General features: G+C 44.4%; 1 protein-coding gene across 5 annotated transcripts in view; it reads left to right on the top strand.

Moving 5' to 3' along the window:
* The window catches only part of LOC106584283 (ras-specific guanine nucleotide-releasing factor RalGPS2), a 153,201-nt gene that overhangs the window by 49,680 nt on the left and 76,369 nt on the right, over window positions 1-27,152 (top strand). For all 5 annotated transcript variants that reach the window (XM_014169354.3, XM_014169351.3, XM_045706123.2 and 2 more), the window contains exons 5-6: window positions 1,684-1,734; window positions 20,770-20,853. In XM_014169354.3, coding sequence (XP_014024829.1) covers window positions 1,684-1,734; window positions 20,770-20,853 — 135 coding nt within the window. The remainder of the gene's footprint in view (window positions 1-1,683; window positions 1,735-20,769; window positions 20,854-27,152) is intronic.

The following is a 27,152-nucleotide window of genomic DNA, read 5'->3' as shown; positions in this document are numbered from 1 at the left end:
CTCCCTCTCCCCTTCGCGCGCTCTCTCCTCCCCTTCGCTCTCGCTCTCTCTCTCGCTCTCTCTCTCCCCTTCGCTCTCTCTCGCTCTCTCTCCCTTCGCTCTCTCTTCGCTCTCTCTCCCTTCGCTCTCCCTTCGCTCTCTCTCCCTCGCTCTCCCTTCGCTCTCTCTCCCTTCGCTTCCCTTCGCTCTCTCTCCCCTTCGCTCTCGCTCTCTCGTCCCCTCTCGCCTTCGCTCTCTCCCCTTCGCTCTCTCTCCCCTTCGCTCTCTCTCCCCTTCGCTCTCTCTCCCCTTCGCTCTCTCGCTCTCTCTCTCGCTCTCGCTCTCTCTCTCGCTCTCCGCTCTCTCTCTCGCTCTCCCCTTCGCTCTCGCTCTCTCCCTTCGCTCTCGCTCTCCCTTCGCTCTCGCTCTCCCCTTCGCTCTCGCTCTCCCTCTCTCGCTCTCGCTCTCCCCTCTCGCTCTCGCTCTCCCCTTCGCTCTCGCTCTCCCCTTCGCTCTCGCTCTCCCCTTCGCTCGCTCTCCCCTTCGCTCTCTCTCCCCCTTCGCTCTCTCTCCCCTTCGCTCTCTCTCCCCTTCGCTCTCTCTCCCCTTCGCTCTCTCTCCCCTTCGCTCTCTCTCCCCTTCGCTCTCTCTCCCCTTCGCTCTCTCTCCCCTTCGCTCTCTCTCCCCTTCGCTCTCTCTCCCCTTCGCTCTCTCTCCCCTTCGCTCTCTCTCCCCTTCGCTCTCTCTCCCCTTCGCTCTCTCTCCCCTTCGCTCTCTCTCCCCTTCGCTCTCTCTCTCTCGCTCTCTCTCCCCTTCGCTCTCTCGCTCTCTCTCTCGCTCTCGCTCTCTCTCTCCCTCTCCCCTTCGCTCTCGCTCTCCCCTTCGCTCTCGCTCTCCCCTTCGCTCTCGCTCTCCCCTTCGCTCTCGCTCTCCCCTTCGCTCTCCTCCCCTTCGCTCTCGCTCTCCGCTCTCGCTCTCTCTCCCTTCGCTCTCTCTCCCTTCGCTCTCGCTCTCCCCTTCGCTCTCCCTCTCCCCTTCGCTCTCGCTCTCCCCTTCGCTCTCGCTCTCCCCTTCGCTCTCTCCCTCTCGCTCTCGCTCTCCCCTTCGCTCTCGCTCTCCCGCTCTCTCTCCCCTTCGCTCTTCGCCTCTCGCTCTCTCTCCTCTCGCTCTCTCCCCTTCGCTCTCGCTCTCCCCTTCGCTCTCGCTCTCGCTCTCTCTCTCGCTCTCTCTCTCTCTCTCTCTCCGCTCTCGCTCTCCTCTCCCCTTCGCTCTCGCTCTCCCCTTCGCTCTCGCTCTCCCCTTCGCTCTCGCTCTCCCCTTCGCTCTCGCTCTCCCCTTCGCTCTCGCTCTCCCCTTCGCTCTCGCTCTCCCCTTCGCTCTCGCTCTCCCCTTCGCTCTCGCTCTCCCCTTCGCTCTCCCTCTCCCCTTCGCTCTCGCTCTCGCCTCTCGCTCTCCCTCTCCCCTTCGCGCGCCCTCTCGCCTCTCGCTCTCGCTCTCGCCCTCTCGCTCTCTCTCTCTCTCTCTCGCGCTCGCTCTCCCCTTCGCTCTCCCTCTCCTTCGCGCGCTCTCCCCTTCGCTCTCTCTCTCTCTCTCTCCCCTTCGCTCTCGCTCTCTCTCGCTCTCTCGCTCTCGCTCTCGCTCCTTCTCTCTTCTCTTCTCTCTCGCGCTCTCGCTCCTTCTCTCTCCCCCCCCTTCTCTCTCCAGGGTCAGATCACTCTCATGGATGCTCCGGTGTTCAAAGCCATTCAGCCTGAGGTGAGTTACAGTACAGGACTGTCTGTCTGTCCCCCTGCTTCTCTTCTTACACACCTCACACTCCATGATCACTACACACACACACACTCATTCTCACACCCTATAAATGGTCTACGTGAAAGCCAGTGTAAGCATGTGTATCTGTGCGCTGGCTCTCTGTAACCTTGTAAAGCGAGCTGACAGACCTCAGGGATAACCTGTGTTTAAGGTTGGCCACAGTAGACCACTTAAAGCAGCGTCCGTCCGTCCACATCACACCACCACCATGTGGAATCACTCTGGCTTCTGATTGGTTAGCAGTGTAGGGTAGGCCTATTTGTTCCACCTATGCTCAAACTAGATTTTGTCACCTGTTGCAGTTTAAGTAAGAAAGTAAGTAATTTAGTTAAGGTTAGTGGTTAAAATGGATGTGTTGTTACTAGCCTGTAGAGTGGGACAGTTCTGCCTGCCTGAGCCCGCCAATGATTCAAACTCCAATTAATGGACGTTTTACTGTTGTCTGTTGGTGCCTTTCCACAGCTCTGCTCCAAGGGATTTATGGAGATTACATGCCCTTGTGTTCTGTTCTGACAGACTGACTAGGCATTTGATGATCTCGCCTCACATTGAAACCCAATGTAGCGTTCTGGGCCCTTCACTTTTATGACTGATGGAGTTGGAAGAAAATGAGAAGATGGGATGGAAAATAGAGAGAGATGGGGAAGATGAGAAAAATAGGAAGGATGGAGGGAGAGCAGAAGGGACATTAAATAAGGTGAAAGATTGGGTGCAGGGACGAGGGGGATAGTAGAGGTGAGGGGGAAGTGGTACCGATGCACCAAGTCTGGAACCAACAGGATCTTAAACAGCTTGAACCCCTCAAGCTATACTACTAATAAATAGTTATTTAAATATTTAACCAATATCTGCATTGACCCTTTTTGTCTCTAAGAGCTTTCCACACCTGGATTGTGCAAGACTTGCACGTTATTCTTTAAAACATTCTTCAAGCTCTGTCAAATTGGTTGTTCTTTGCTAGACAACAATTTTCAGGTCTTCCATAGATTTTCAAGTAGATTTTAGGTCAAAACTGTAACACGGCCACTCAGGAACATTCAATGTCTTCTTGGTAAGCAACTCCAGTGTAGATTTGGCCTTTTGTTTAAGGTTATTGTTCAGCTTAAAGGTGAATTCATCTCCCAGTGTCTGGTGGAAAGCAGACTAAACCAGGGTTTCCTGTAGGGTTTTGCCGGTACTTAGCTCCATTATGTTTACTTTTTTATCTTGAAAAACTGTCTAGTCCTTAACGATTACAAGCATACCCTTAACATGATGCAGCCACCACTATTCTTGAAAATATGGAGATTGGTACTCAGTAATAAATGTTGTGTTGGATTTGCTCCAAAAATTACACTTTGGTTTCAGGACAAAAAGTAAATTGCTTTGCCACATTTTTTGCCTTATTACTTTAGTGCCTTGTGACAAATAGGATGCATGGTTTGGAATATTTTTATTTTGTACAGGCTTCCTTCTTTTCACTGTCAGTTAGGTTAGTATTGTGGAGTAACTTCAATGTTGTTGGTCCATCCTCTGTTTTCTCTTATCACAGATATTAAACTCTGTAACTGTTTTAAAGTCACCATTGGCCTCGTGGTGAAATCCCTGAGCAGAGTCCTTCCTTTCCAGCAAACTGAGTATTTTTGTAGTGACTGGGTGTATTGATACACCACCCAAAGTGTAATTAATTAATAACTTCACCATGCTCAAATGGATATTCAATGTCTGCTTTTATTTATCCTACCAGTAGGTTCCCTTCTTTGCGAGTCATTGGAAAAACTCCCTGGTCTTTGTGGTTGAATCTGTGTTTGAAATTCACTGCTGGATTGCGGGACCTTACAATTATCTGTATGTGTGCGGTACAGAGATGAAGTAGTCATTCATAAATCATGTTAAACATTATTATTGCAAATTGAGTCGATGCAACTTATGTGATTTGTTAAGCACATTTTTACTCCTGATTGTTTTTATGCTTGCCATATCAGTGGTGGAATACTTATTCACTCAAGACATTTCAGCTTTTCCTTTAATTAATTTGTAAAAATAAAAAAAATACCCAATAATGTCAAAGTGGAATTAAGTATTGTGTGTGTCACTGCCCCACACACACAATCTCAATTTAATCTATTTTAAATTCAGGCAGTAACAAAATGAGGAAAAAGTGGTGTGAACACTTTTTTAGTGTCTACCTAAATTACCTCGTACCCCTGCATATCGACTCTGTACTGGTACCCTGTGTATATAGCCAAGTTATTGTTACTCGTTGTGTATCTTATTCCTTCGTGTTAGTATTTTTCTACTACTACTTCAATTTTTTTCTGCAATGTTGAGAAGGGCATTTCACTGTTCGTCCTCACCTGTTGTTTGCGAAGCATGTAACAAATTACATTTGACTTAATTTGAGAAGAGAGCACTGTGTGTTGACAGGGATAGAGGCCTCTTCCTGCTCTGTGTTTTGTCTCTGATCTTGCGCTAATGTGGGTTTGTGCATGTGTCTGCGTCAGGGTTTCCGTTAGGCAGTAATAGCAGGCTTTGCCCCCCCCCCCCCCCCCCAAAAAAAAGTAAAAGTCGTTAAATAAAATTGGCGCAAGCCCCATTGCAAAATAATGCTTTTTAGCCTATTAATTAATAGAAATGCATGTCGATGGAAATATATTTCACTGGTCATGCTTATTGGTCTATAGGTTAATTTGCATAGTTTAGTATAATTAATTTGCTGCGTGTGTAGTGTACAGTATATTCGTTATGTACAGTATCTTTGTCACGCGTACAGCATGCAGAACCTTTTAGCGGAAAATCTGTCAAACGGCAACAGAAGACGTCAACAGCGTGTCACACACTACTTTGCAATGAGCTGGATGCAGTAGGATATGCATTTTGAGAACATATACTTTGTTTGAAACCTGAATGTTATGAGGCGTGTCTTACCTTGCTTATTAGATCCTCTCTTTCTACATTTCTAACGGATATTTTCATCTGTCAGGTGAAACCACTGGCATGTGCAGTGCCGCTTTGACAGTGTTTTCCGCTAATTGCATTATGTGACGAACATTCCCACGTAGCCTACTGCCTTGTGCGTTGCTATTCTTATAATGTGAATACATTTGTATATCAACATTTTAAGCTAAACGTTCTGATCTGTTGCATCAGACTCATTGCTTTTTATATATTTTTTTATGTAGCCTAGGCCTACTGGTTGATTTTGGAATTTGGGATCATCTTCCCTCAACTGTCCCAGAGTCTGTTTGGAATAGGCCGTTTCTTTCTCGACAAGCTGACCAATAGAATAAGTAAACTTTTATACTATGGGGGATAATAAATTGACACAGGCTAGTGATTTTGCTGTTCGTTACTTGTGTTGTTGGCTGAGGACATCAGAATTTGGTAAGAAGGACCATGTTGCATGTTCTGTTAATATGAATGACCTTAATCTAAATGTGATTTCTGTCATTCTGAGCACCGTGGGTGGACGCCCTAATCCGTTTTTGCAGCCAAAGCATATGGGTCAGGCAGATTTCTCAAATGTCCGGTAAATTAAAATGTTGCTGGTCAAATGTCCGGCGCCACAGCTGGAGTTAACACTCCTGTCACTCTCCCTCTCCCTCACGTCTAGAATGGAAAAAACGTCTGTGTCAACGGTATAGATGTGTGTCCACTGTGTGTGTGTGTCCTGTTAATTCACTCAGTGGTTTTAATTGAATCTATGCATATGAATGTAGTGAATAACAAGACTGGAGAGACTTGGAAGGCTGGGACTGTAGTTAGTATTTTATTGTGATGGACAGATGGACAGTTCTTCTTCTCCTTATCTTTTAGTATCCTATAAAGTACCTCCTGTTATGCTACTGAAATAAACATGCCTTCTGCTACTGCTCTGGACACTCAACACAGCTGGATCTTTCTGACTGTCTCTCCACTTGGGCCAAATCTTAACTGGAGATGCCGAACTTGAATTTTTACGGAACTCTCTCATTGACGTCAATGCACAGTACACAGAAGTCAGAGTTGCTCATGCAGTACAAAGCCCTCAGTCTCCCTCTCTCCAAGCTTGGATTTAACTACTCAACGTTGAAGAGTTTTAATGGTACATGACATAGCACGTTTTATGCAATAATGAAAGCTGATTAATCAGTTTTTCCAAAAGAGAACGAGGCACGTTGAGGTCTGTTGTTTTCCATGACGTGATGTGTTTGAATTCTGAACCAGGCCAGTGATGCTACAGTAGTTTAACTGTAGAGGATTAACTGGATCACTTCTCTTCATTACTCCTTCCCCACTGTACCTGTTTTTAACACCACCAGACCCTCATAAAGACGTTTAAGGAAAAATCCAACACAAACCACTAATTCCTATCATTTACAGTGTTGAATAACAATAATATGTGAACAATACTTTTTGTAAACAAGTGTTTCATTTTGGCGTTATAAGGTTGGTAGCAACATGTGAAAATCATTGTGGACATCTTTTGCCTCAAGTCGACTATAAAACCCACAATGCAATACTATCTCTATGGCCTGGCTTGCTTGTATACTGTAGCTACACACAGTACCAAAGTCTTATCAACATGTGAGTAGCTAGTTGGCTGTAAAATCGCCTAAACAAACTGCACTATCAATTTAGGAGTCTACAATCTCACCATTTTCAATCTGACATGTGTGATAGATGTTTCCGCGATCTAAAAATCATATTCCGATTACCTGTAAAATTCTAAGCCGTTGGGGCGGGGGTTCTACTAAGCTAACCTATGGTATTGTTTTAACATGGTCATACCATGGCTCCTTTTAGCTATTTGATTTAGAATTTTACAACCCCTTCAGCTATCAAAATACCTATGTCAATCTGATTTAAAATATAGAATTTGGCCTCTGCTACTATAGCGCATAGAAACACATTGAACAACACATTTATAAATGTCAAAAAAGGAGAGTAAAAAATGTATCATAAGGTTTTGAATTTTGGCCTATATCTAGGGGAGATGTACACTACCGTTCAAAAGTTTGGGGTCTGTTAGAAATGTCCTTGTTTTTGAAAGAAAAGCACTTTTTTTTTATTTTGTCAATTTTTAAAATAACATCAAATTGATCAGAAATACAGTGTATACATTGTTAATGTTGTAAATGACTATTGTAGCTGGAAACGGCTGATTTAAAAAAAAAAAAAAATGGAATATCTACATAGGTGTACAGAGGCCTATTATCAGCAACCATCACTCCTGTGTTTCAATGGCACGTTGTGTTAGCTAATCCAAGTGTATCATTTTAAAAGGCTAATTGATCATTTAGAAAACCCTTTTGCAATTATGTTAGCACAGCTGAAAACTGTTGTTCTGATTTAAAGAAGCAATAAAACTGGTCTTCTTTAGACTAGTTGAATATCTGGAGCGTCAGCATTTGTGGGCTAACATCAAGGCGGTGACCCGATCCTGTAGGTTCATGCTCTACAACATTCGCAGAGTACGACCCTGCTTCACACAGGAAGCGGCGCAGGTCCTAATCCTGGCACTTGTCATCTCCCGTCTGGATTACTGCAACTCGCTGTTGGCGGGGCTCCCTGCCTGTGCCATCAAACCCCTACAACTCATCCAGAACGCCGCAGCCCGTCTGGTGTTCAACCTTCCCAAGTTCTCTCACGTCACCCCGCTCCTCCGCACACTCCACTGGCTTCCAGTTGAAGCTCGCATCTGCTACAAGACCATGGTGCTTGCCTACGGAGCTGTGAGGGGAACGGCACCTCCGTACCTTCAGGCTTTGATCAGTCCCTACACCCAAAGAAGGGCACTGCGTTCATCCACCTCTGGCCTGCTCGCCTCCCTACCTCTGCGGAAGCACAGTTCCCGCTCAGCCCAGTCAAAACTATTCGCTGCTCTGGCACCCCAATGGTGGAACAAGCTCCCTCACGACGCCAGGACAGCGGAGTCAATCACCTTCCGGAGACACCTGAAACCCCATCTCTTTAAGGAATACCTGGGATAGGATTAAGTAATCCTTCTAACCCCCCCCCCCAAAAAAAAGATATAGATGTACTATTGTAAAGTGGTTGTTCCACTGGATATCATAAGGTGAATGCACCAATTTGTAAGTCGCTCTGGATAAGAGCGTCTGCTAAATGACGTAAATGTAAAATGTAAATGGGTTCGATTACAGGCTCAAAACGGCTAGAAACAAAGCACTTTCTTCTGAAACTCGTCAGTCTATTCTTGTTCTGAGAAATTAAGGCTATTCCATGCGAGAAATTGCCAAGAAACTGAAGATCTCATACAAAGCTGTGTACTACTCCCTTCACAGAACAGTGCAAACTGGCTCTAACCAGAATAGAAAGAGTGGGAGGCCCCGGTGCACAACTGAGCAAGAGGACAAGTACATTAGTGTAATTTGTATGGGTTACATTCAGACGAGTCCCGTGGTAGTTATGGGGGTCATGGAGAACACCATCTTATTCATGAGTCTCTTTCCCCATCTACAGAGTTCATATTAGTTTGTAGCCCAAGCGGTTCAGACGCTACAGACCGAAGTAGGCACATCAGCGTTACCGACTCCGGATGAGTCCCGTGGGGTTTGTGGGGGTCAAACAGCAAAACGGAGGACACCATTGTGTACGTTAAGAGTCCCGTCATTCCATAAGGTGGTCATATTAGTTTGTTCGGACGCTACAGAATTTTTTGTGAGAATGTCTCAGGGTCTGACAGACGCTGCTGTAGCTCGGCCACCTTCCACCACAGATGCAGAACAACGTAGGAAGATGCGGTGGATTGAGATGCAGCCCATGCAAAACAAAATGATATCTCTATTTTAAACTGACAGATTTTAATGTTTTGTATTTTATTTATTATTTTACTCAGAGGATTAATCGCAATGCTATGTCATATCGGTCAAATTTCTGCCTGCTTTGAACGGCAATAGCTCAGATACAAATGAAATGACCCGGGGAATCGATAGAACATTGCTGAGATACACTAAACAATATAACATTCAAAATGGGTGAATCTTTCCTTTTAATGTTGATGTCTTGCATCTTAATTTGAATGAACAAATAACCGTCATATTTTCAGTCCAATTGTTTCCAAGCTGTCCTGGTCGTTGGTTAAAGTTGAAATAATAATTTTACAGCAGCAGGGTTTATGAAAGCAGTGACCCTCGCAGAGCAGAGGAAGCAGGCAGCAGAGCTAGGAAGCTGTGAGACCACTGCGTCATGGAAAAGTTGTCATCTGCTGGACTCTAATGAAAAGTCAGCAGTAGGCTATATTTGTATCATTGGTCTGGTATGTTTAATCTCATGTTATGGAGTAATATTCTCACCGTGCTGTCTAATAACTTCTTAATAACTGTAAATAGCCGTGTGTTATGACCTGAGGCTTTATATTGGTATTGCCCTTTTAGAATATGCTTCTCTAACCACTATAAAACATATCGTAACAGTCTTAACAGGGTATGTCTGTGTGAGCGAGTTTGTGTGTGTGCCAGAGTCTGAGCGGAGCATGCCCAATTTGATTGGAGCGCTGAGTGTGATTGTCAAAGGCCGGAGCATCTGAGCATCCGCGAAGGCCGGAGCATCCGTGAAGGCCGGCTCCAGTAGCGCTCACTTCACGAGCTAAGGGCATGCCAGGCCCAGCATGCATTTGTTGTCTACTTGTGTGCGGCTATAGCCCTTTGCTTTAGCTACTCTCATGGAGTTAACTATATATTTCCATAAAGAAACTGATCAAACACACAGGTGCAAAATCAAGGTAAGAGAGGGAGTGTGGTAATGTAGTGTCCACAACTAAAGAATCATTGTTGAATCTGAAAAGACATGTATCCCGAAAGCATGAAGGTGTACTTACTATGTGCGCAGGCTAAAATAAAGGAACGAGATGGGTAGATAACTGTCATTGTATTTCTAAACTAAGAATCTGATCTCTAAAATGTTGTTCATTTGTATTCTATTATCTGTACAATAGGCCTGGCATGTTCTCACTTTCAAGGAGCATTCCATTTTGATTGGGTTATATTGCCTAACAACCTTTAGGCCTACCTATAGAAAAATAAACTCAGCATCTCTGCCCAGCCTGGCAAGAGTAGCCAAAAGCGTGTTTAGCATCCCCAGTGACTCTGCAAGTGCGACGAGGATTTCCTCCTTTGCTGGCCTGCTCTCCAGGCACGGTCACATGAGCCTGAAGCCTCACACTGTCCAAGCCCCTGTTTCTAAAAATGAATTCAACGGCACTAGTAAGTCATATTTGGTTCAATTTGTTTTTAATTTTAAGTTAGTCACAGCCTATATGCGCAATTTATACGCTATAATGATTTAATACATGAAATGTTCCAATTCTGAGGCGTTAAGTCCCTACCAGTCTGTCGCACTCACACCTGCTTCACAATGTATTTATTTGTAGGCTATAGCCTAGAAATAATATAGCCAAAATAATTACTTCTTAGTCTCCCTTTATGGCTTCTGACCTATTTAGAGTTTATATGCTGTTTAATATGACATGTAGCCAATTTGAAATGATGAGCGCTTCTTACATTCACATGTTCATGTTTATTAAAATAATTTTCATTCAAATCATATGGTTTGGTTTCAGCTCTTCGAAACCAAATGGTTGGTCCAGGTAGGCACACACATTGATGGGCGTTGGTTAAATTGTGATTTTTGGAGCAGCAGTTATTTTTTTTTCCTGTGAGCGAGGAGCAGGTTTTTAGCGGAGTGGTTGGAAAGGAAGGCACCATGTTCCATGAGCGGGATTTCCAACCGCTCAACTCTGCTCACATACTCTGGTGTGTGCCACATTGACTGCATTGAAGAACAGACCGCTTGCAGTGCTTTCCTCTAGCGCCAGCTGTCGGCTTTCCAGCCTGTTGTACACTCAATTTCAGCCATGTACTTTTTCCACTTAAATTAACTTGGCAATTTTAGATTTTTTTTTACAGTTCGCAAGGCAGGAAAAAAAAGTCAGCCGAGCCCTCTCCCGCTAGAATGAACGATATGCATCTTCTAGCGATCTGTTGATAGGACAGGCGCCTGCCTGACAGTCACAAAGTGAGCGATGACAGGGGAACACTGCTGGTTTGACATTTTTCGTTCTCTTCCGGTACCTGGTGGTGTGTTTTCTGTACGCTGTGTTTGCAGTCAAATGTCTTTACACGGAGGGAGAGAGCATGATGCTCCTTCTTCGCCTATGAGTCAATTTGCATGACCCATATTGTGATAACGGCGAGTCGAAATCCACTTAGCCTATTGTTTTCTGGCACATATTTATTTTATTTTCGCGTGTTTCATATACAGCCACGAAGTGCTGGCGCATGGACTTACTGTCATTAGATTGATTGAACAGCAAGCTTGACTAGTTTATAAATGGTGTCGAACTGACTTTATTCAGTCAATCTCATATTCTTGCCATTCATAAATCATGCAAAATAATTGTCTATGGTATGGCATCGGGACAAGTAAACTCTGACATCTGCTAATGTGAAAAGGACTTTATAAAAACGTTTCATTTTATTATCGATAGATAAATTATGAAAAAAATTTATGAAGATGGTGAATCCTCCTCACTGCAGGACACTAGTGTAGGTAGGCTAGTGAAACGATATTTGCACTCTCGTCCAAAATATGATAACTGATTGAATTGTTTTAAGAGCTTATGATATTTATATGGTCGTTTCATAAATATTGATATAGGTCTACTGATTTAATCAAAGTCAAATGCCTCTTCAAAGCCCATGATTAACACCTGCTTCATTCTTCAATCATACCTGCATTGCAGATGACTGAGAAAATGCCTCTTAAAAGGGTGCTTGAAGCCTGTAGAATTCAACAGACTCTTCCAAGATTACTTGAGAATAAATCTGTGGGTCAGTTGTTAAACAAGTATTTGTTTTGTACAAATTACACTGCAATTCACAAATGGATTTGCAAAGTAACTTCTTTCACTAATTTAACTGATGTCGTTCTCTCTTCTCTTAACAAGTATAGACCCAGAACTTAATTGAGCATCTGTTCTGCTTATTTTTAGAGACCTATTTTTCAATTTAAAAAGTGCCCATCACACAATGTTTTATTTAAATGTAACCTTTAATTCTTCTCAAGATCATTTTGGCTATTTACTTAATAATAATCAAATAAAATGCATAATTTGAAGAAAACACATAAATTGTGTCAATTCATATCTTGCCGTAAAATACTAAATACGTAAAATAAAGTTGTAATGTTCTCTTACTTAGAAAATAGTGTAGATCATATAGGCCTAGATGATATCCCAAAAAATGAACAATATAAGGAATTCATACATTTTCGGTAATTTTGCTGTGTATTTCAGATGGAATCAAGGCATTAAAATGTACCGGAGGCCACCAAAATAGAGCTTGTTCAGCAAAAGATTCTTAACCCCGGCCTGGGGAATCCTGGCTGTCTACTTTTTCTGTTTGGCTGGCTATGCCATGTGCTTGTGGAAAACACTGCGCTTGGCATCAGCCTCCTTTCATAGCAGAGTGATTAAATCAGACATTATTGCTTTTATCAAGAACACAGTGGTCCATTTACAAGAATGTGTTTTCCATAACGTGTGTGTGTGTGTGTGTGTGTGTGTGTGATTAAGCCAGACATGACCATTATGATGCAAGAACTGACATGGAGCAGATGGTTTGAGTTGAGCCTGAAAGTAAAGTTTCTCCCTAGAGGAGATGGAGAGAAGCCACAGAGCGGAGTGTAAGAGTGGACTGACTGGTTTATCTGTAGTATTGTCCCACTGGGCACAGATTTCAACGTGTATTTTATGTTGGTGCAACGTAATTCCTTTGAAATTACGTACGAACAACGTTGGTTCAACCAGTGTGTCTCCAGTGAGGTGTGTCTTCTCTTATAAACTCAACAAAAAAAGAAACAACCCTGTATTTGAAAGATAATCCGTAAAAATCCTAATAACTTCACAGATCTTCATTGTAAAGGGTTTAAACCACTGTTTCCTATGCTTGCTTGTTCAATGAAGCATAAACAATTAATGAACATGCACCTGTGGAACGGTCGTTAAGACACTAAGAGCTTACAGACAGTAGGCAATAAAGGTCACAGTTATGAAAACTTAAGACACTGAAGAGGCCTTTTTACTGACTCTGAAAAATACCAAAAGAGATGTCCAGGGTCCCTGCTCATCTGTGTGAACGTGCCTTAGGCATGCTGCAAGGAGGCATGAGGACTGCAGATGTGGCCACGGCAATAAATTGCAATGTCCATACAGTGAGACGCTTAAGACAGCGCTACAGGGAGACAGGACAGACAGCTGATCATCCTCGCAGTGGCAGACCACGTGTAACAACACCTGCACAGGATCGGTACATCTGAACATCCCACCTGCGGGAAGGTACAGGATGGCAACAACAACTACCCGAGTTACACCAGGAACGCACAATCCCTCCATTGGTGCTCAGACTGTCCGCAATAGGCTGAGAGAGGCTGGACTGAGGGCTTGTAGGCCTGTTGTATGGCAGGTCCTCACCAGACATCACCGGCAACAACGTCGCCTATGGGCACAAACCCACCGTCGCTGGACCAGACAGGGCGGGCAAAAAGTGCTCTTCACTGACGAGTTGCGGTTTAGTCTCACCAGGGGTGATGGTCGGATTTGCGTTTATCGTCAAAGGAATGTGCGTTACTGAGGCCTGTACTCTGGAGCCAGATTGATTTGGAGGTGGATGGTCCATCATGGTCTGGGGCGGTGTGTCACAGCATCATCATACTGAGCTTGTTGTCATTGCAGGCAATCTCAATGCTGTGCATTACAGGGAAGACAACCTCCTTCCTCATGTGGTACCCTTCCTGCAGGCACATCCTGACATGACCCTCCAGCATGACAATGCCACCAGCCGTACTGCTCGTTCTGTGCGTGATTTCCTGCAAGGCATGAATGTCAGTGTTCTGCAATGGCCAGCGAAGAGCCCGGATCTCAATCCTGTTGTGCACATCTGGGACCTGTTGGATCGGAGGGTGAGTGCTAGAGCCATTCCCCCCAGAAATGTCAGAGAACTTGCAGGTGCCTTGGTGGAAGAGTGGGGTAACATCTCACAGCAAGAACTGGCAAATCTGGTGCAGTCTATGAGGAGGAGATGCACTGCAGTGCTTAATGCAGCTGGTGGCCACACCAGATACTGACTGTTACTTTTGATTTTGACCCCCCCCCCCCCCCCCTTTTTGTTCAGGGACACATTATTCCATTTCTGTTAGTCACATGTCTGTGGAACTTGTTCAGTTTGTCTGTTGTTGAATCTGATTATGTTCGCACAAATATTTACACATGTTGTTTGCTGAAAATAAACACAGTTTACAGTGAGAGGACATTTCTTTTTTTGCTGAGTTTATTATTTTCTACCTGTCCAATAGAATAGTGAATCTTCAACTCTATCGATTCATAATTTGCAACACGTTAAATGTTTCAGCTCACTGTCCTCCACAGGTGCTATAGGTAGCTGGTAGGCTATTGGACGTGTAAGATGCCAGTGACATCCAGTCCTCTGAGTCTCCCTCAACAGCTTCTGGATCTGTTTTCTGGGAATTGGAAAACTATATAAAAAATAGACAGATTCATAGAGGGGGATGAAAGGGGAGAGAGGGGGAAAGAAGTTGTTGAGCTGCTGGAAACGTGTAACTGAAGCCATGTCTTTCTAGTGCAGTTTACAAGCGCCGTTTTATGAAAAGTTATTTCTAGCCCAGGTCTGGTTCTGGTAAGAGAAGAGTGACGTGGGTCCGATTGGATCCTGGCTAGAGAGAGACTGTAGATAGCATTTCATCCTGTTGTCTCTGTCCTCCTCTCTCCCCTCCATCTCTCTCCATATGCTCATCTGTCTGTTTTGGTGCTGAAACATGAACAGTGCAAGAGAACTAGAGTAAAATAGCCATGTTTTTACCCTGTGGTTACATCAACAGCAGGGGAAGTAAATTAGGTTTTGGCGGGCAGCGATTGTTTTTGGCTTGTAGGGAAATGGCATCAGATAGCTCTAATACAAACCACTGCGTGGTATGCCAGTTCCCTTAGAAGTCTGTACCCACCACACACAGACAGAGAGACACACTGGAAATAGAAAACACGCTCAACTTCTCCCAAACATGGAACAGGGCCCTCATAGTTTAAAGATCACGTACAGTACCAGTCAAAAGTTTCGACACTTACTCATTCAAGGATTTTTATTAATTTTCTACATTGAAGAATAATAGTGAAGACATCAAAACTATGAAATAACATATGGAATCATGTAGCCAAAAGTGTTTAACAAATGAAAGTATATTGGATTTTCTTCAAAGTAGCCACGCTTTGCCTTGATGACAGCTTTGCATTCTCTCAACCACCTGGAATGCTTTTCCAACAGTCTTGAAGGAGTTACCACATATGCTGAGCACTTGTTGGCTGATTTTCATTCGCTCTGCGGTTCAACTCATCCCAAACCATCTCAATTGGGTTGAGGTCAGGTGATTGTGGAGGCCAGGTCATCTGATGCAGCACTCCCATCACTTTTCTTCTTGGTCAAATAGCCCTTACACAGCCTGAAGGTGTGTTGGGTTATGAAGCTGGTTCAGAGAATGACAAGCATGTGCAAAGCTATCATCAAGGCAAAGGGTGGCTACTTTGAAGAAAATTAACCAATACACTTTTTTGATTACTACAGTTGAAGTGGGAAGTTTACATACACTTAGGTTGGGATCATTAAAACTCGTTTTTCAACCACTCCACACATTTCTTGTTAACAAACTCTAGTTTCTACAAGTCGGTTAGAACATCTTCTTTGTGCATGACACAAGTCATTTTTCAAACAATTGTTTACAGACAGATTATTTTACTTATTCACTGTATCACAATTCCAGTGGGTCAGAAGTTTACATACACTAAGTTGACTGTGCCTTTTAAACAGCTTGGGAAATTCCAGAAAATGATATCATGGCTTCAGAAGCTTCTGATTGGCTAATTTACATAATTTGAGTCAATTGGAGGTGTGCCTGTGGATGTATTTCAAGGCCTACCTTCAAACTCAGTACCTCTTTGCTTGACATTTTGGGAAAATCAAAAGAAATCAGCCAAGACCTCAGAAAAAAGTGTAGACCTCCACAAGTCTGGTTCATCCTTGGGAGCAATTTCCAAATGCCTGAAAGTACCACGATCACCTGTACAAACAATAGTACGCAAGTATAAACACCATGGGACCACACAGCCGTCACACCGCTCAGGGAAGAGACTCGTTCTGTCTCCTAGAGATGAACGTACTTTGGTGCGAAAAGTGCAAATCAATCCCAGAACAACAGCAAAGGACCTTGTGAAGATGCTGCAGGAAACGGGTACTAAAGTGTCTATATCCACAGTAAAACGAGTCCTATATCGACATTACCTGAAAGGCCGCTCAGCAAGGAAGAAGCCACTGCTCCAAAACCACCATAAAAAAGCCAGACTACGGTTTGCAACTGCACATGGGGACAAAGATCGTACTTTGTGTAGAAATGTCCTCTGGTCTGATGAAACAAAAATAGAACTGTTTGGCCATAATAATCATCGTTATGTTTGGAGGAAAAAGGGGGGAGGCTTACAAGCTGAAGAACACCATCCCAACCGGGAAGCACGGGGTTGGCAGCATCATGTTGTCGGGGTGCTTTGCTACAGGAGGGCCTGGTGCACTTCACAAAATAGATGGCATCATGAGGCAGGAAAATGATGTGGATATATTGAAGCAACATCTCAAGACATCAGTCAGGAAGTTAAAGCTTGGTCGCAAATGGGTCTTCCAAATGGACAATGACCCCAAGCATACTTCCAAAGTTGTGGCAAAATGGCTTAAGGACAACAAAGTCAAGGTATTGGAGTGACCATGACAAAGCCCTGACCTCAATCCTATAGAAAATTTGTGGGTAGAACTGAAAAGGCGTGTGCGAGCAAGGAGCCTACAAACCTGACTCAGTTACAACAGCTCTGTCAGGAGGAATGGGCCAAAATTCACCCAACTTATTGTGGGAAGCTTGTGGAAGGCTAACAGAAATGTTTGACCCAAGTTAAACAATTTAAAGGCAATGCTACCAAATACTAATTGAGTGTGTATGTAAACTTCTCACCCGCTGGGAATGTGGTGAAAGAAATAAAAGCTGAAATAAATCATTCTTTCTACTGTTATTCTGACATTTCACATTCTTAAAATGAAGTGGTGATCCTAACTGACCTAACACATGGAATTTTTACTAGGATTAAATGTCAGAAATTGTGAAAACTAACATTTAAAAAAACAATGTAAACTTTCGACTTCAACTTTATATATATTTTTTTCTTCTTCTGGATTTTGACAGTGACCCCTAGTTTGGGAACCGCTGGTCTACGTGCTTGTCTGATCACATCGCTCCTCTCATACCATTTTATGAGCCATGACATTAGCTGTGTGGGAAAGTGAACAGGATAGGAGTATAACGGACATTATAGGCCTAGAGTTTCTGGAAAACCCATCTCCTACACGTCATGTAGAACCGGCCATGTAGGGAATAGGGATGCATACATATTCGCAGGATATGATGAACTAACCACCACCTAACATATAACACTAGCTAACAGGGGGCTGGCGCTAGGTAATGAAGCACTGTCTGAGAGATGCATTTTTACACCAACATTTCATAGGTCTTCCTAGAGGCAGGCGAGGTAATGGTCTGAATGCCAATCAGTCGTCAGCGCTGAAGGTAATGTTTCTGTAGTGTTCAGAAGACTGCCGCTCAGGCAATTAGGATTGTCTCTTACTGCCTTTCTGTCTCCTGGCCTTACAGCACAGGCCTGGATGTAATTTTATCACACACAAGTTACTTTCCATTACGATTGCTGTCAACCTTAGTCAACCTCCCTCTCCCCTCCTTTCTCTCTCTCTCCTCTAGCTCCAGCTGATTCTCTCGTTCTGGTCTGGTCCACAGGGTGTGTGGAGCTCCAGGTTTCCACTGTGTTGACTGAACCAAGGCTCAGAGCAGAGAAGTGGCTGTGGTATCTCACATTAGATCAGCTCTGTTAGTGGTTTGGCTGGAGCTGCTTTAACTGTGTGTGTGACAACTTCAAAATACATGCTGTGGAATCATCTGTCAGTCAGGGGTGTGTGTACTGCTGATTTTAGAACTAGAAAGCGGTGAGGGTAGGATGGGGCTGGGACCAACTACAACTGCCCAGACAACCACTGCATCTCAAATAATCATATTGACTTTAATACAAATGTACGCTCAAAGCGCAAGGCATTGTCACCGATTCGAGAAAGGCATGGCTCAGACATGACATAAATCAAATGGACCAAGTAGAAAATGGTGTTACGCAACAGACTGGAGCTGTTTGTTAGGGTAATATCATTGATTGATTCTGTGACTTTGATTCTGGTACTTGATCCTGGCGGCCACCCCTAGGCCAGGACATTGTGGAAACTAGTGAAACCCATCTGTGGTTTGTTTCAGCAGGCTGACTGCACTTTACTAGCCCCATTAAAGTCCTCTACTGAACGCTTCTACCTCGTCAAACCTCTCTTCACACACTCACCAGGACCACCTCGTCAAACCCAGGCACTAAAGGGCCATCCGTGTTGAGCTGTTTTAAAGCTCTGTTGTTTTTAATGCCTATAGAGTGAAATGGGATGATAAAGTTAGCTGTATTAGCTGTACAACAGTTCCCTGCTGATTTTACACACACCGGTTGTAATTGGGACAGCTTATATGAGAGCGTTGTAAGTAGGGCCCTTTCTGTTATGAGATATCATTTAGGGTTTCCTTTAGTTCAGATGAGAGGAATGTGTTCGGTTAGGGTTATAAAGTTTTAGGTTTAGGTTATAAGGGAATGGCAGGTGGCTGGGTGCTGCCTTCTACACTGCTGGTGGATGGAGTGAGTTAAACCCCCACACCGAGTCAGGTGCTTTGAGACCAAGTGAAATATTTCTATTGAATTGAGGTTATTCAAGGTTTAATAGTGTGTGTGTGTGTGTGTGTGTGTGTGCAGGGCCTAAAATGAACACCTGCCAAATGCAGGTAGATTTTGGTATTGGCGGGTAAGATGTCTATTTCACCAGCCACGTTGGCGGGTGGTCAGGCTCCACTGTGCAAGCATTTCAATCGCATTTGTGAAATAAAAATGTTAAGTATGATCACATTTATAGTAATATAAATGCTGTTTTCAAAGTATTTCCCTCGTTTTTTTGTTTTATAGCCGGTAAATTAATTGCATAAAGTCAAACCTACGAACCGTCCGTATATAGCCTATTCTACCTCTCGCTGCAACACTGCTTGGTGGGGGCTGATGTACGCATGTGAAGAGCTGAGTGAAAGATAAATATTTTATAAGCACTGGCACAGGCATAAAAGTTGGTCAAATTTACTTGAAACGGAAGTCTACAGAAGTGAGACTTTGTCCTTGTTTCTTGGCTATTTACATTGTTTTGTTTTTCTCTGTTTCAACTAGTCATACTCAATCACACAGGCACAAACATGACTCGAGTCCCATTACCACAGTAACCTCCAGGGGCAGGTGAACATTTTTATCTCGTCTGTGATATTTTGGTTAAGACTCAGGTCACAAAAAAATGAAATTAAACAATATACCACATTTAGTTCTTAATAGTAATACAATTATTGTTTTAGAAACATTACAAAGCATGTCTGTTCTTTTTTTCTTCATGTTTTGTTGGTGTCGTTTTAGCTAAAAAAGATTTTTTACATTTACCTGCCATAGTGGCTGGTGGACCAAAAAGTTAAGTGTGTGTGATAATAAATAACATCTCATATGAGACATTTTCACTACAACTGTCTTCCCCTGGGATCTACAATAGTCCTTTATTGTATATCCATCTCTCTCCCTCTCACTCGCTCTAACTCAGTCTCCCAATGGAACGTCCCAATCTGGGAGCCATTATTAGGAGATGGGGAAGGAGAATGGTGGAGGAGTGGATAACATGAGTGGGATGGAGGGGATGAGTGACAGCCAGAGGGGAGCGCATGTTTAAAGAGGAGTGTAGGTTAAATAAATGAGTGCTGTAAGAGATGTGACAGCTGGCACCACTGGTCTACCACACACACACACACACACACACACACACACACACACACACACACATACATCTGTGAAACACTTGTTCCCCGCCACACAGAAACACACACAGGGCCATTGCATATGATTTATTTGGGCCAGGGTGTGTGTATGTGTGTAGGTCACTGGGCCAGATTGTTTGGGGCTGGTGGTTGTTTCTTCCAGACAGACAATCAGGCAGCCAGTCTCGGAGGTGGTCATCAAGAGAGTAGTCCAACTGATTAATAGAGAATGCAACACGTTTTCCTACTGTTCCGTCACTGTGTCTCTTGCCCCCTGGCAATTCTCTGGCCCCCTGATAATGTCCCTGACCCCTAATAATGCCCCTGACACCTGATCCAGTCTGCTGTGCCCAGAGAGGGCTCTCCTCCCCCTGCTCTGTCTGTCTCTGTGGTCTCCACTCTCTCAGGGCTAGTTCAGAGTCTGTCCAAGTGCACCATTATCGACTGCTCCCCTCTGATGATTGGGATAGTTACTTACCCTTATGACAACTCTGACACTGCTACCCTTCAGCTCTCTGTTTCTGACCTAAAACTCACTCACTCACTCACTCACTCACTCACTCACTCACTCACTCACTCACTCACCTACTCACTCCTTACCATGTCCCAATGTGCCCCCTCCCCTCTCAGTGAACTGTTCAGAACAGAGAGTTTGTCCTTGGTGGAATACACTAACTCTTTACTCCGTTCAAGACAGTCTGTTGTTTTTCCCGGAGTGTGCTTTGTATAAATCTGTGTTAATGACTTATTTAGGAGCTGCTGAACCTGTGGATGCGTGCACCATGTAAATCTGTGTTAATGACTTATTTAGGAGCTGCTGAACCTGTGGATGCGTGCACCATGTAAATCTGTGTTAATGACTTATTTAGGAGCTGCTGAACCTGTGGATGCGTGCACCATGTAAATCTGTGACTGTGTGTGTTATGTCAACTTCTGGCTAAGTGTGTGTGTTTGTGTGTTTAGGAGCTGTCAAGTTGTGGCTGGAACAAGAAGGAGAAGCACAGCTCTGCCCCTAATGCTGTGGCCTTCACCCGCAGGTTCAACCAGGTAATGCACACACAGGCAGAAAAGTGGGGGTGGATAGGGGGAGAAATGTTCCCCTGGAGTTGAGTTATGAGCTTTGGCTAGCAGGTAATGGAGAGATTAAATCCTCTCCTCTTTGCTCCTCTTCTCTCATCACCACATCCCAGATCATCCTCTCTTTCCTAATCCTTTGTTTTGGAGCTTGCAGGGTGTCATGGTAACAAAACGTACCTCTTGTTGACTCGTCTTACACACACACACACACACACACACACACACACACACACACACACACACACACACACACTCACACACACACACTCACTCCGTTGACATATCTCACAGCAGTGCATTCGTCTGTATTCTGTACCTGACACTTTGGCCCTTTACAGCCCTGAATACGACACAATCCATCATCTAAAAATATCCCCTTTGTCCTATTGTCTTAGCCTGCTCTTTCGCTCTCTTTCTCTCTCGGTTTCTCTCTTTCTCTCTCTCGGTCTCAAAATCCCATTGGTCTCTCAAATCCCATTGGTCTCATCAGACTGGGTTCTGTTCATGATACGGCTAATAAACACTGAAGAGACCTGAGAGACTTTCTTTCCCAACACTCTGTCCTTAGCCGGCCTTCACTATCTCTGGTGTTTGTTTAAACTGTTTGGACACGTTTCTCTGTGGTCTGATAATGTGTTTGTGCATGGTTTTAGTACATTTGGGTATTTGTGTTTTGAGCGCGTGTGCATGAGTACAGTTGAGCTCGCCTGTGAAGTCAGCAGTAGGAAGCCCCTTTAATCCTGCTCCGTGTCTCCTCCTTTCCCCCTCTCCCATCTCCCCGGTATCTCCCTCTGCCCATTTGAGTGTCTTTACTACCCTCCATCTTCTCCCTGCCCCTTTAAGAGTGTCTTTAAGACACTGCAGACTCCGTATGAGATGATGTTAGAGGAATGTGTTTCTGTGGAAACTTCCCCAACGGCCGTTACAGATGTTAGTTAGCTGCACATCACAGGGCCAGCCGGCAGGCAGGCAGGCAGGCATCAGCCAAGTAAAAGGAGCCTTGTGAATAATGGGGCTTAGGCAGGGAGAGGTCCTTAGCATGAGCTCCAGTCTTAGCAGTCTTCCTTCAACTCTGTTATTGGCAGTAGGCTTTGGATGACAAGGGGAAGGCTGCCATCTTTCAGTAATGCTCAAGCTCAAATCAACCCATAGGTTGTTAGATAAATAGCAAACCAGACTAACTATCTGCATTGACCTTTTTTGCACTAACGCTTTTGACTCATCACATACACTGCTGTTACTGTTTATCTATCCTGTTGCCTAGTTACTTTATCCCTACCTATTTCTACATATCTACCTCAATTACCTCGTGTCCCTGCACATCGACTCTGTACTGGTACACCGTGTATACAGCCAAGTTAGTGCTAGAGGTGTCACTGCCGATCCGGGTTCGATCCCGGGCTGTGTCGTCCGGGTTAGGGGAGGGTTTGGCCGGCCGAGATGTCTTTGTCCCATCACGCTCTAGCAACTCCTGTGGCGGGCCGGGCGCATGCACGCTGACACGGTCGCCAGTTGGATAGTGTTTCCTCCGACACATTGGTGCGGCTGTCTTCCTGGTTAAGGGAGCACTGTCTCAAAAAGCAGTGGGGCTTGGCAGGGTTGTGTTTCGGAGGACGCATGGCTCTCATGGCCTTCGCCTCTCCCGAGTCCGTACGGGAGTTGCAGCGATGAGACAACACTGTAACAATAAGATATCACGAAATTGGGGAGAAAAAGGGGTAAAAGTAGAGTTATTTTTTAAATAATATATAATACATTTTTTCTTTTCCCTATTATTTGAAAAAAAGTTATGATCTCTGCTTTGTTGGGAAGGGCCTGTAAGTGAGCATTCCGATGTTAGTCTACATCTGTTTACAAAGCATGTAACAAATAACATTTGATTTGAGCTATCTCCATACTGCTTAGTCATTTCTTCATGTTGTTCTGAAAACACTGGATAGATGAAGGTTTTGGATTGAGTATATACACCATATATACAAAACTATTTCAGCTACACCTGTTGCTGATAGTTGCATAAAGTCGAGCACACAGCCATACAATCTCCATAGACAAACATTGGCAGTAGAATGGCCTTACTGAAGAGCTCAGTGACTTTCAACGTGGCACCATCAGAGGATGCCACCTTTCCAACAAGTCAGTTGGTCAAATTTCTGCCCTGCTAGAGCTGGCCGAGCAGCCGCACACAAGCCTAAGATCACCATACGCAATGCCAAGTGTCGGCTGGAGTGGTGTAACGCTCTCCGCTATTGGACTCTGGAGCAGTGGAAACGCGTTCTCTGTTTTGAAGAATCACGCTTCATCATCTAGCAGTCCAATGTACGAATCTGGTTTTGGCGGATGCCAGGAGAACACCACCTGCCCCAATGCATAGTGCCAACTATAAAGTTTGATGGAGGAGGAATAATGGTCTGGGACTTTATTTCATGGTTCGGGCTAGACCCCTTAGTTCCAGTGAAGGGAAATCTTAACGCTACAGCATACAATGACATTCTAGACGATTCTGTGCTTCCATCTTTGTGGCAACAGTTTAGGGAAGGCCCTTTCCTGTTTCAGCATGACAGTGCCCCCATGCACAAAGCAAGTTCCATACAGAAATTGTTTGTTGAGATCAGTGTGGAAGAACTTGACTGGCTTGCACAGAACCCTGACCTCAACCCCATTGAACACCTTTGGTATTAATTGGACCGCTGACTGAGAGCCAGACCTAATCGCCTGACATCAGTGCCCGACCTCACTAATGCTCTTGTGGCCGAATGTCTCCCCCAGCAATGTTCCAACTTCTAGTGGGAAGCCTTCACAGAAGAGATGAGGCTGTAATATCAGCAAACGGGGTAGGAGTTGACTGAGGTATGGCGGGGTGGGAGGGGACTGAGGTATGGCGGGGTGGGAGGGGACTGAGGTATGGCGGGGTGGGAGGGGACTGAGGTATGGCGGGGTGGGAGGGGACTGAGGTAAGGCTGGCGGTAATGGAGTGGCTATTTTAAAGGGGTACGGCAGTAGTTGTTTGTTCTACTTACCCAGAGTAAGATGAACTTGTGGATACCATTTGTATGTCTCTGTGTGCAGTATGAATGAAGTTAGCGTTCATTTCACGAGCCAATGCAAATGAGTGTTAGCGCAATGACTGGAAGTCTACAGGTGCGATGGCTAGGGTTGGTACAATTACCATGTAACCGTGTAACCGACGGTTATGGATGAACACGGTCTTGAAAATAAAATAACCGTCATAACTTTTGGAATGAACAGCTGACGGAAGACAGGACAGCCGGGCATTCGTGCAGTTGTCGGTTTCTCCAGTAACAATGTGAAATAATCAAGGTGTTGTAGCAAACAAGTCTTTGGTTGTCTAGGCAATGCCCCCTTCCCTGCAGCAGCTCACATATGAATAGAGCTTGGAACCTTTAACCCTGGCAATACATGCGGTAAGGAGTCAATGGAACGCAGACATTCCATTGACCAGATTGGCACACATTCAATAAATATGATCTAACAAAGTGGATATTCCCCAAATCCTTCATGATTTATGTATTGTAACAGGCCCACAATGTGGTTGCTTAGGTCCGATTTGGATATTGTTGTCTGTTTTCAAATCAAATGTGATTTGTCACATGCTCTGAATAGAACGGGTGTAGACCTTACAGTGAAATGCTTACTTACAAGCCCTTAACCAACAACGAAGTTAAGAAAAATAAGTGTTAAGTAAAAAATGGATGAGTAAATAAAAAATTCTAAATAAATGTAACAAATAATTAAAGAGCAGCAGTAAAATAGCAAGGCTATATACAGGGGGTACCGGTACAGAGTCAAGGTGCGGGACACCGGTTAATTGAGGTAATATGTAGAGGTAAAGTGACTATGCATAGATAATAAACAGAGAGTAGCAGCAGTGTAAAAGAGGGGGGGGGGGGGGGGGGGGTCTGGGTAGCCATTTGTTTAGCTGTTCAAGAGTCTTATGTCTTGGGGGTAGAAGCTGTTAAGTCTTTTGGACCTAGACTTGACGCTCCGGTACCGCTTGCCGTGCGGTAGCAGAGAGAACAGTCTATGACTAGGGCGGCTGGGGTCTTTGACAATTTTTAGGGCCATCCTTTGAGACCGCCTGGTATAGAGGTCCTGGATGGCAGGAAGCTTGGCCCCAGTGATGTACTGGGCCGTACGCACTACCCTCTGTAGTGCCTTGTGGTCGGAGGCAGAGCCGTTGCCATACCAGGCAGTGATGCAACCAGTCAGGATGCTCTCGATGGTGCAACTGTAGAACATTTTGAGGTTGTTGTCCTGGCACCACACGGCCAGGTCTCTGATCTCCCTATAGGCTGTCTCATCGTTGTCGGTGATCAGGCCTACCACTGTTGTATTGAGGATCAGTGTGGCGGATGTGTTGTTATCGACCCTTACCACCTGGGGGCGGCCCGTCAGGAAGTCCAGGATCCATTTGAAGATGGAGGTGTTTAGTCCCAGGGTCCTTAGCTTAGTGATGAGCTTTGAGGGCACTATGGTGTTGAACGCTGAGCTGTAGTCAATAAACAGCATTCTCACATAGGTGTTCCTTTTGTCCAGGTGGAAAGGGCAGTGTGGAGTGCAATATAGATTTCATCTGTGGATCTGTTGGGGCGGTATGCAAATTGGAGTGGGTCTAGGATTTCTAGGATAATGGTGTTGTGAGCCGTGACATGTAGAAGTTGTTAATTTTCATGTTTAGAAGAAGTGACTGCTAAAAGCTAACTGCTAAAAGCTAACTTCGTATAAGCTGGTTAGCTAGCATTCAGAAATCTTTGGCGTTAGTCAGTCATTTTTTTAACTGTAATGCAGTTTATTGGTAACAATGACATGAACATGTGTTGGGGTTGACATCCATACAAGCATTAAACTCCGATTTTTGCCTCAACATAGTGTGAAATACACAATGGGCTAAATGTAAGCAAATTTTTCTGGGGGTCATTGCGGCGACTCGGGATTTTTCCCCCACGCGTTTCAATTGCTATTCCATTGTTCCGTTGAAGTTCAATAGACCTCTTTAACGCTTCTATTTGACTAGTATTCTCATGGGTACACTTGCAATGGCTGCCTGGTATTGTGATGCAATAATTTCCATGGTCATGTAGAATGTTCATTCAAATAACTGATATGCCTCATGCAATGGAATGTCATTTTTGTAATGTTGAATTAACAAATGACAGCATGTATTGATGGGTACGCTTCCTGCTTTTACTTCCTGCTTTTACTTCCTGCTTTGCTCCTTGGAGGAGAGGGGAAAATGTGCGTCTTGTATAAAATAAATTAGCCCCTGACCCTAGCCATGCCCCGATGTAGCCTCTTCAGCACCCAGGCAGTGAGATGGAGCTATTGTAAACTCTCCAGTCCTCTGGTGCTTTTATGAGAGCCTATTACAGAACTAATCCGCAGCTATCAGCTAGTGTCTCCATGTTCCATGTTATTTATGGTGATTGCAGAGTTGGAGCAGAGCAGCCTGAAATAACAGGGATTTATAAGATCATAAACACTACTGGAAAGACAACTGAGAGCCTCTGCTCTTTCCTCTGGCCTGGCCTGTAGAGTGCACACACATAGACATATGAGGGTGCGCACACACCCTTTAAATTTAGGGGATTAGGTTTATGAGTTAGGTTTGGGGTTAGGGTAAGGGTTTGGTAAAAAAGGATTTGGAATACATTTATTACCATCCAAAATAAAACGGATAATTCACAAAAACAAAGTGGTGTGTGTGTGTGGCGGATGTTAGAGGGGGAAAAGTTATGTTCCTACCATGCAACTCTCCAACCACTTTAATCCCTGACCCTCAATGGTGCCGGAGTGTAGCAGTACATTATTTTTCCCACAGTGGTTTTCTATACAGAGCCACCTGCAGTAAGCTGATATCACTCACACTCTCTGTGGGGGGTTTGGTCAGTCTGTTAACCAGAGCAGCCCCTCCCCTCCCTTCCCCATGTTGCTTCCCCCCTCTGGGCCTGTCTGGGATTCTCATCATCCGCACAACCCGCACGTACAGTAGAACCATGATCACACACACTCTGAAGAGGGGAGGACCTAAAGATTTGGAAAAGGGAGAGGGAAAGTGAGGAAGAGGGACTCCGTGGGAGATGGAAAGTTGAAGATGAAGCAAGCGAGTTGGAAGTGTAAGAGAGGGATGGAGAGAAGTGAGATATGGCTGCTCAGGGAAAGTAAAGGATATACAAAGCTGACTTCAGGGAGCATCAGTATTGTGTATAGTTGATGACATATTGATGTATCGGTCTATTACACAGACAGGCAGG

This window comes from Salmo salar, chromosome 23 (assembly GCF_965601325.2).
Source record: "Salmo salar chromosome 23, fSalSal1, whole genome shotgun sequence".
Taxonomy (NCBI): Eukaryota; Metazoa; Chordata; class Actinopteri; order Salmoniformes; family Salmonidae; genus Salmo; species Salmo salar.
This window is presented reverse-complemented; position numbering and strand designations above follow the sequence as displayed.